The following is a 9,089-nucleotide window of genomic DNA, read 5'->3' as shown; positions in this document are numbered from 1 at the left end:
ACACAAATTGTATTTCCTCTTTGACCGGTTCTTCAGTCATAGAAAAAACACCGACAAACTCATTTTTTTCACAGAAATTCATTCAATGAGTTTGAAATAGACGATAAATTATCTAAATGCACTAAAATATCCAATCGAACAAAACCAGGAAGGCCAAATTGCAGCAAAACCAAAACGTAAACAAAATGAGCTGTCATCATGAAATCTGAGCTTCTTTGACATTTTGAAGGGCTACCAATGCACTTGTGCGAATGAATCACAGTCAATTCGCACACAGTGATTCGCGCAGATGTATTTTGGTCTTGTCAAACATCAAACTAAGCCCGAATTTCATAATGACAGCTCGTTTTTGTTTACGTTTTGGTTTTGCTGCAATTTGGCCTTCCTGGTTTTGTTCGATTGGATATTTTAGTGCATTTAGATAATTTGTCGTGTATTTCAAACCCATTGAATGAATTTTTGTGAAAAAAATTAATTTGTCGGCGTTTTTTCTATGATTGAAGAACCGGTCAAAGAGGCAATACAATTTGTGTGAATTTTCGACTATTTGGTCACTTTTTCCAAAGAAAATTACGTGAAAATAAATGTTTGCATTGAGAATTCATCTCTGGTAGTGAGATTGAATCGAAAAAAGTGGAAAATATCAGATTAGTTTCAGCGAATAGTGATATAACCTCAAAATTCGACGAATATTTGTTTTGCTTGTGGGAAGTGGCATCTTGGACTGATTCCGAACAAAAATATATGAAATCGATTCCAAATTCTCTGCTCTATCAAACTAAAACTACCATTTTCTGTTTATTTAATACCAAAAACACCCTAATGCACAATGTTTTTGATTTGTCTCTTTTTCATTTGAATTTCATTAAATGAAACAGTATGCGACCGGAGCGATTGCTGTTTTCCGATTTCACAGGAGACATATTCACACCAAGGTTTGAGACGAATGAAACGACTGATTAAAATGAAGGCATTTTTTCACTGATTTTGTTCAATTTTTTTTTTAGAACACCGTTGATTTTCCGTGAGCCAGCACTAACAACGGTTGCCAATATTTTTGTGTTACCACTTGGATTGGACGTATGGAAGTGTACGTTCATTTTGGTAGTGGTGATAATCATTGTAATGACACTACAGTTGATACATCCGTTGCTCCGATCGTCAGTTACATTATACGATGTTGTGACATTTATTCTGGGTGCATTTTGTCAACAGGGCACTCACTTAAACATACCCACCACATCCGGTCGATTCATTGTTTTGACCACATTTCTAGCCACTTTGGCACTTTTCACATCCTATTCAGCGAGCATTGTGGCACTTTTACAGAGTCCAAGCAATTATATTAAAACTCTTGACGACTTGATTGCATCTCCGATGAAAGTTGGCATTCACGAAGCTGGATACACACATTTTTATGTAAAATCCAACTTTTCGGGAATAACTGAAATTTATAGAAAGAAGATACAGCCACAGGGAGCTGCTGGATGGATTTACGAACCATTTGTTGGCATCGAAAAAGTTCGCACACAACTATTTGCATTCCTATTGGACAGTCAATCCGCTTACAAAGCCATCCAGAAAACATACACCGAATCGGAGAAATGTGGCATAAAGGAAATTCAAATCATCGTATTACCAACATCTACAATTGCCGTCGAAAAGAACAGTGGCTACAAGGAATTGGTTCGACAAAGGTAATCATAGTTCAATTTATATTGCATGTAAAACTTTAGGATTTTAGATAAATATTATCATTGGTTGTCATGTGATTTCATTTTTGAATTGGTTGGATTTTTCTCAGGATAACTTGGCAAAAAGACGTTGGTCTAATGAAACGCGAAGAAATTCGGTGGATCCCAAAGAAACCAGAATGTACAAGTGGCCAAGCGGCATTTATTACAGTTGATTTAAATGTCATTGAGCCGGCAATCATTCTTTTATTGGTTGGCTATGCATTATCGATTGTTATTATACTAGTAGAGCGAGTGCATTATAAATATGCTAATCGATTTCATGGTTATACATTGGTCTCCTGCCATAACCTGATGGGTAGATTCAATCATTAATTGGTTTCAATTATTCAGAATAGAATAATTCATTCTTCACAATATTATTCGCTTAAAATTGCAACTGCACTCACCAAAGCACTGGTAGAGAAAAAAATATATGACAAATGAAAGAATGATAACAGTTTAAGAATGTATTATATGCAGAAATAATTTCAGATTTCCAAGGTAAAAAATAACAAAATTGCTATTAAGGCTCTATTTCCTAGGTGGCCGATTTTCGTCGCCGATTCGAAAGAGCATTCGGAATTTTTGCTACAACTTTTGAGCCACTGAACGGATTTTAACAAATTTTATATTTTTTGAAAGATATAAACTTTATCTTTCTAAAAATACAAAATTTTTAAAAATCCATCAAGTGGTTCGATAAATATATCAAAAATTCTTAAATCGGCGACCGATCTTAGCCGATTTTCAGAATTTTCGCTATATTTATCGAACCACTTGATTTTTAAAAATTTTGTATTTTTAGAAAGATGAAGTTTATATCTTTCAAAAAATATAAAATTTGTTAAAATCCGTTCAGTGGCTCAAAAGTTATAGCAAAAATTCCGAATGCTCTTTCGAATCGGCGACGAAAATCGGCCACCTAGGAAATAGAGCCTTTACTTCAAAATCCAGATGTCGAAAACAACATTTATGTAATCAAATTGCAAAAACAGAATAATTTCCTTGCATTTTTCGCTGTATTTTTCCTTTGAAATAATTCGAAATATTTGATCGATTTAACATAGAATACTATAGAAATATTTGATAAATTATTCATCATTTGATGATTTACCGCTGAGTGATTGCAATTCGACCGATGAAAATATGCAATTCTTGATAGGAAATTGGAGAATCAAAGCGAATATTGTCATATAATTTGTTGAATTTGGAATTTTAGATGGTTATTGATTCTAAATCAAATTCATTTTCCAATTGCTTTCACTTCAATAAATTCAAATTACAACGCCATATGTGTATTATTTGCATAGATTTCGAAACGATTGCACTTTTTATCCAAAGCTTTCAAACATCACAAAAGTGGCCAACATTCAAGGCATATCAGTGTTTTACTTGAGTATTACGACGATGGACACCAAATTCTTCATACTTATTTTGATATGTTTCGCTTTAGATTTGTGTGAACTTCGCCTTTTAGAGACGGAAATCAGTGATTATATCAAAGTCGTATTGGCCTACTATCGTGTTCGCAATGTCGGTATTCTGACACATTTCACATGCTTTTCGCTGAGTGAGTAGAAACAAGTCCAATATTTCAACAGTTTAGACCATTTTAAGAAATTGCCGATAAACGTGTTATTATGCCACGTGTTCAAGATCAAAGTATATATTACAGATCCTCAGACGCATGGACACCGTTTTTTTTTCACTTTAACTTGGTTGAAAGCAATAAAATTTTATTCTAGAAATATCAAACATCCGCTTGCGTATCAAAGTCTTCGAAAGTTGATTGGTTTTCGTGTTTTTTTTTCAACAGGTAGCAATGCAGAAATATCGCATGCATTATCAGAGGCAAATATACAATCACGTTTTATAGGTACTTTTGAAGTAATACCACGACTTATCGACACACCAAATCACACTGTACAAGGGTTCATCCTTGGCAAAAAGTGTGATAATATAAAGACAATCTTCCATAGCGAAGATCATGGTGTCATATTTAAAAATAACAATTTGTGGCTGTTCATCGATTACAACGAAGCAAGCTTGGCAAGTGGCGAATCGATGGTTAGTACGACTGTTGTTGGCTTGAAGTGTATATTGCAAAGCTATAAATTATCAATAAAAACCAATGGTTTCAGGTTGAACACAAATCCAAATTCAATGAATTGAATGCAATGCCTATAAGTGATTTGTTCATCGCGCAGCGATACCATAATAATGATACGATACAATGGAAACTTTTCGATGCATATAAATTGAACTATGGATATGACATTGAAATTACTGAAAATGGTGTAATCGAAGCAATTACAAATATGAATGGTCTGATAGTATCTGCGGCTAATTTCTCATACACACGGCGACAAAATCTTAAAGGAATCAACATTACTTGCGGTTTAGTGGTATTTCTGTAACTTTTGATCTGGTTGAAGTTTTTTCTTTGATGTTTGCTTCTCCCTACTGAAGATGGAATATCCAGAACGATTGACTAGTTTTGATAACCCATCGGACACTCATGTTGATGTCTTTACGAAAGGTTCAATCAATTTGGGAAGAAACCTTCGTGAGAATATGAATTTCAGGTTTTACTTAGCCGAAACATTATGACTTTTAAAAGATATTGTTTGGCGTTTTTTTGTTGCTATAAGAATGATATTTTCAGTTGTCTTATGCATCTGGCGAAAATGGGGTGGTCAGAAAATGATACTTTCGATGGAATAACGAGCTTGTTTCAGAAGAATCAAATCCAAATGACAATGCATGGCGTTATCATGAGATCGGAGCAATTGTTATATGCAGAATTTGCTGGCGACATATTCACGCCAAGGTTTACTTGAATTATTTGACCATTTGATATGTTTATATCAGCCCACTTTGATCCTTCCGAATACTTTTTTCAGAACACCTTTAATATTTCGTCAGCCATCATTATCAACCGTTGCAAATATTTTCGTGTTGCCGCTGGGGATAGACATTTGGATTTGTATTTTTATTCTGATGTTAGTTGTTTTCGTTATCATGATGCTTCAGTTGATGCATCATCCCATTCTGAAGAAAATGTCCATCACCGCATTTGACATTGCGACATTCATTTTGGGAGCGGTGTGTCAACAGGGTACTCACTTACACATACCAACAACTTCCGGCCGTTTTGTCGTATTGACCACATTTTCTGCTACTTTGGCTTTGTTTACATCGTATTCAGCGAGTATTGTTGCACTCTTACAAAGTCCAAGTGATTTTATCAGCAGCCTTGATGATTTGATTGCATCGCCTTTGAAGGTTGGTATGTATGAAGCCGATTATGCACGGTATATGGTGCATGCCAAGTATACAGGCGTAATGGATGTTTATGACAAAAAAGTATTGCCACAAGGTGAAAAAGGGTGGATTGATGATCCATTTGTTGGCATTGAACGAGTTCGAACCGAATTGTTTGCATTTCAAGTGGACAGTCCATCTGCTTATAGGGCAATCAGTGAAACATTTGCCGAGTCGGAGAAATGTGGTATAAAGGAAATTCAAATGATCGTTTTGCCAACAACAACAATACTGGTGGAACGCAATAGCGGCTACAATGAATTGATAAGGCAAAGGTTTCGTATTTGGTATTTATACTTGTTTTACAATGATTGAAAAGAAGTTCTTTATTTACCTAGAATTAAATGGCAAAAGGAAATCGGACTGATGAAGCGAGACGAACTTCGATGGATACCAACGAAACCAGATTGTAAAGGTGGTCTAAGCGGTTTCGTGACAGTTGGCTTGAATGAAATTAAACCAGCTGTCATTTTGATGTTATTTGGATATGGATTATCTTTACTGGTTCTGGGCGTTGAGATTTTATTTCGCAACATGCGATGCAAAAATCAGAAGAAACCAAACACACCATTTTCTTATTGATTTATTATTTATTTCTTTCTTTCTTTTAATACTTGAATGTAGAAAAATATTTATTCATCATAAATTACTTATATTTAGGGCCCTGCTTATATTATATAATATTTTTTTATGAAAAAAATACACATGTTCAATTTTGCTCTAAGAATGTTCCAGTGAAATTTTAATTTTTTCAAAATGAGCAAAAAAAAAATATGGAATTGGATTCAAGCTAACAAAATTGTGTTGTGAATCATTTTTCCAAATTTTGCTAGCCATTTACATATCACGCGATCCACCGCGGGCAAAAATTGACTTCGAATTTGTAGTCAAGTAGTAAATGCTGGCCTCACTGTTTGCAAAAAAAAAAAGAAGAAAAAATGCAATCCATTTTTAGTAAAAGTAACCAAACAAATTAAAATAACTTCAACCTACGCATTGTAATTGCCTGGCTCTCCACCCATGCGCAATCCAACGCCTTTACAATTTCCCTTCTTCATATCCTCGAATGATGCGCATGGATAGGCGTAGAATGAGACGGTCGAGTAAATACTTTCGGCGAAATATTTAAATGCACGTAAGTGTGAGCATGTACCAGTTGGATCCCACAAGCATCCCGTTTGTTTTAAACCATGATTTGGGTAGAAGCTAACCGTTCCGATTGGATAATGCATTCCCAAGAATGCCCCGTTGGTGTGAATGATTTCAACATATCTATTGTTAGGAAAGAAATATACACGATTTTTAAGTGTTAAAGCATTTGTAAGTAGTTTAATAAATGCATCTTACTTTGCATCGAGACGATCCAATCGTTCATTGGGCTTATTCAAGGAGAACAGTGGGCCAGCTGGATCTAAACCGATGATTTTTGGCAATTTTCCGGTTTGCACATGCTTTCCAGCTGTATAGAGAAAACAGTATTTGGTATAAATTCTCGGTAAGTCAATACATATGTTTGGTAGGGTGGATCAATATTATTCTTCATGAACTTGAAATCGGCGATGTGGGCATGCCCAAATCAGAAACTATGCCACAATCATGACCACCAATTTGGAGCTTTTCTAAAAATTTGGAATTGACCTCGAGGTTTCCATTTATAGTGATAAAACGACGGAAAGTGTTCTCACAGCCAAGTTAGTGTGGCGTGTTCAAAAATGTGATTTTTTTTAGACACTGACTTGACCAACTTGACCATATGAAAATGATAAATGACGAACTGAATGTATATTAAAGCATAGCAGTGTAAACTCACCAATTCCAGCAATATGAGCACCCAATGAGAAGCCAATTAAACTTATGTCATTTATGGAGACGAGATCATGGTAAGCCATGTAATCGATCATGGCAGCAACATGAGCACCAATCGATTCTACACGGTTACGAGCTGCAATGTAATTGATCGTTTGTGACGATTTTTCCCAGTTTACGTAAATCAAATTTACATCGACTTTAGCTTTCGATAAGAATGCTGAGGAAAGAAATTGAAATGATTATCAAAAATATTGAATTTGATTGTAATAAAATTGTTTAAAAATAAAATGTAGCGACATTTTTTCCTACATTTTATTGAGATGACCTTGAAGGCCAGTGAAATACTTTTAAAAAAAATTTAAGTTTTTTCTTTGAGAACACTTGAATGGTATTAATCACTTTTTTCAAGTATCGCTGAAAACGAAGGTCATAACTAAGAGAAGTTTGCAAAGATATTGCGTCAAAAATACTCGAAGAAAATCTTTTTTCTAAATCATGAATGTTTTTTGATAAGATAGAAATTTTTTTCATGCTAAATTTGATAAGACTCGAAGCTTTCCTACGATCAATATTTTTTGATATGTCCTTTAATCACCTTCCTGTGTGTACAATTCATTTGGATTTTGAAATTGATTTTCGAATTTACCAACTTACCGTCATTGAAGATTTTTTTCATGTTTCCTCCATATTCGAGAAATCCGTGAACATAAATGCGTGTGGGCACATTTCTATTGAAATTCGATGCAGTGATCGAAGTAACGTTATCCATCAAAAGGATTTGCGGTGTGATTTTATTTTTCAAAGTGTACAATTCAAATGTAACATCTTGTTCGACTGAAAAGTATGGCTCAACTTGTGCCATAGCTTCTGCTAAATTAACACGCGTAATTAATCCATTGCGTGTTGGCACGAAGACCCATTTATTTGAATCGATAGGGTTTGCATTCGTATGTGCTGGAAATTTTCAATTAGAAATTATAAGTAAAAGATTCAAAATTATTCAAACTGAATTGATGGTGTTTGGTAATTAGTGCTTCTTTGATTTAAATTCAAAACGTAAGTCTTTTTCTTCTCTTTCGAAATCTTCCGTTTTAATCATCTGACAAAATACTTACCCAAAAACGCAACGAAAGAAAGAAGAAACAGCACCATCATCAGAGTACAATAGATTTCGTCAAAATTAAAAAATACTTATAGCCAACACTGTAGTGCGAAATGTTCAGTTGAATTGCAATGAATAAAATAATCGAGTATCCACACGGTGTGGTCTATTTATACTCTGGCATCGGTACTCAATTGGTATTTATGAAATGAACAATAATTTTTTTTATCAATTGGGATCATAAATAGATGGTGGTTCAATAATAATGCGTAAAAAAAAACTGATGAGAAATTTGAAAACATCTTCAGATTATGATGAAAATGATAAAATTTATATAGTGAGAGAATAACATCAAGGCTCGCAATAAATGATTCAGTGCAAAAAAAAAAGTATTTTTCGGTTGAATATTGCCATGATCGACCAATCAGAACGCAGAATGACCATTGCGAACCAAACAATTATCTTGTTCGTCTAATCTTGTGACGTAAATCATTGTGTGATTCGTATTCGTTCGATCTGCTGCTTATCTGTTGCAGGTTTGGTGTTTACAAGTGACACACGTTAGAGATAATCTATATTTCTGATTTTACGTCGCATTTTCATTTCCCATTCGAGAAACAATGGGATTTTTAAACAGCTGCTGATAATCAAATAAAAAAAATACTATTTTTTCAAGCGATTCATATCATTTGGCATTTATTGTCCAAAGGAATTTCATATAAAAACGTGTTATTTTTAAATCAACAATGTTGATGCACCAACGAGATAAACACGAGTGTCGTTGCGTTCAACTGTACTTGACATTACTAAACGAAAAACTATCGAAATAACACTAGAAAAAAGTGTCACTGGCAAATAACAAAATGATTGATTTTTTCGGCATTTTTTAAAGTTAAATCTCAATTTAATAGTAAATCTAGGTCTTATCACATATTTATGCCTACATAAACGAGTTTTCCGATTAGAAATCACATTATCGGCCATTCGGCCACGTGTTTTTCGATAAAAATCATCCAATAGATGTTATTATCGCATTATATGTAATATGGTTACTCTTTTGCAATAGATAGCAAGCAATAGGGTTAAGACTTCCTCATCATATCAAAAACTATTCATTT

The 9,089-nt window shown here is 34.2% G+C and overlaps 3 protein-coding genes across 3 annotated transcripts; 2 read left to right on the top strand and 1 right to left on the bottom strand.

The window, feature by feature from the left end:
- Positions 1-831: 831 nt before the first annotated feature.
- On the top strand, positions 832-3,314 carry LOC129567561 (glutamate receptor ionotropic, delta-1-like). The gene is made up of 4 exons (XM_055444614.1): positions 832-935; positions 1,008-1,697; positions 1,805-2,052; positions 3,190-3,314. Exons 1-4 carry the CDS (start codon positions 880-882, stop codon positions 3,312-3,314), a joined length of 1,119 nt encoding a protein of 372 aa, XP_055300589.1. The 5' UTR covers positions 832-879.
- Positions 3,315-3,710: 396 nt separating this feature from the next.
- Positions 3,711-5,669, top strand: LOC129567312 (glutamate receptor ionotropic, kainate 2-like). The gene is made up of 6 exons (XM_055444077.1): positions 3,711-3,803; positions 3,878-4,141; positions 4,206-4,321; positions 4,402-4,566; positions 4,640-5,335; positions 5,399-5,669. The coding sequence occupies exons 1-6, from the start codon at positions 3,801-3,803 to the stop codon at positions 5,640-5,642; spliced, it is 1,488 nt and encodes a 495-aa protein (XP_055300052.1). The 5' UTR covers positions 3,711-3,800; the 3' UTR covers positions 5,643-5,669.
- On the bottom strand, positions 5,631-8,120 carry LOC129567313 (inactive pancreatic lipase-related protein 1-like). The gene is made up of 6 exons (XM_055444078.1): positions 7,985-8,120; positions 7,524-7,823; positions 6,871-7,086; positions 6,408-6,519; positions 6,054-6,332; positions 5,631-5,970 (listed from the first exon to the last, which is right to left on the bottom strand). Exons 1-6 carry the CDS (start codon positions 8,022-8,024, stop codon positions 5,898-5,900), a joined length of 1,020 nt encoding a protein of 339 aa, XP_055300053.1. The 5' UTR covers positions 8,025-8,120; the 3' UTR covers positions 5,631-5,897.
- Between the last annotated feature and the right edge of the window lie 969 nt (positions 8,121-9,089).

This window comes from Sitodiplosis mosellana, unplaced genomic scaffold (assembly GCF_009176505.1).
Source record: "Sitodiplosis mosellana isolate CC-2019 unplaced genomic scaffold, AAFC_SMos_1.0 Smas_scaffold_11, whole genome shotgun sequence".
Taxonomy (NCBI): Eukaryota; Metazoa; Arthropoda; class Insecta; order Diptera; family Cecidomyiidae; genus Sitodiplosis; species Sitodiplosis mosellana.
Note: the sequence above shows the minus strand (reverse complement) of the source record. Positions and strands in the feature narration are given on the sequence as shown.

Coding starts and splice junctions, on each gene's coding strand:
- LOC129567561 (XM_055444614.1), top strand. CDS start 880: ATGCGACCGGAGCGATTGCTGTTTTCCGATTTCACAGGAGACATATTC. Junction 1,698..1,804: donor AAGGAATTGGTTCGACAAAG/GTAATCATAGTT, acceptor GATTTTTCTCAG/GATAACTTGGCAAAAAGACG. Junction 2,053..3,189: donor CTCCTGCCATAACCTGATGG/GTAGATTCAATC, acceptor GTTTCGCTTTAG/ATTTGTGTGAACTTCGCCTT.
- LOC129567313 (XM_055444078.1), bottom strand. CDS start 8,024: ATGATGGTGCTGTTTCTTCTTTCTTTCGTTGCGTTTTTGG. Junction 7,824..7,984: donor TTCTTTCGTTGCGTTTTTGG/GTAAGTATTTTG, acceptor GAAAATTTCCAG/CACATACGAATGCAAACCCT. Junction 6,333..6,407: donor TTGGATCGTCTCGATGCAAA/GTAAGATGCATT, acceptor TCCTAACAATAG/ATATGTTGAAATCATTCACA.
- LOC129567312 (XM_055444077.1), top strand. Junction 4,567..4,639: donor GGCGACATATTCACGCCAAG/GTTTACTTGAAT, acceptor TACTTTTTTCAG/AACACCTTTAATATTTCGTC. Junction 5,336..5,398: donor AATGAATTGATAAGGCAAAG/GTTTCGTATTTG, acceptor TTATTTACCTAG/AATTAAATGGCAAAAGGAAA.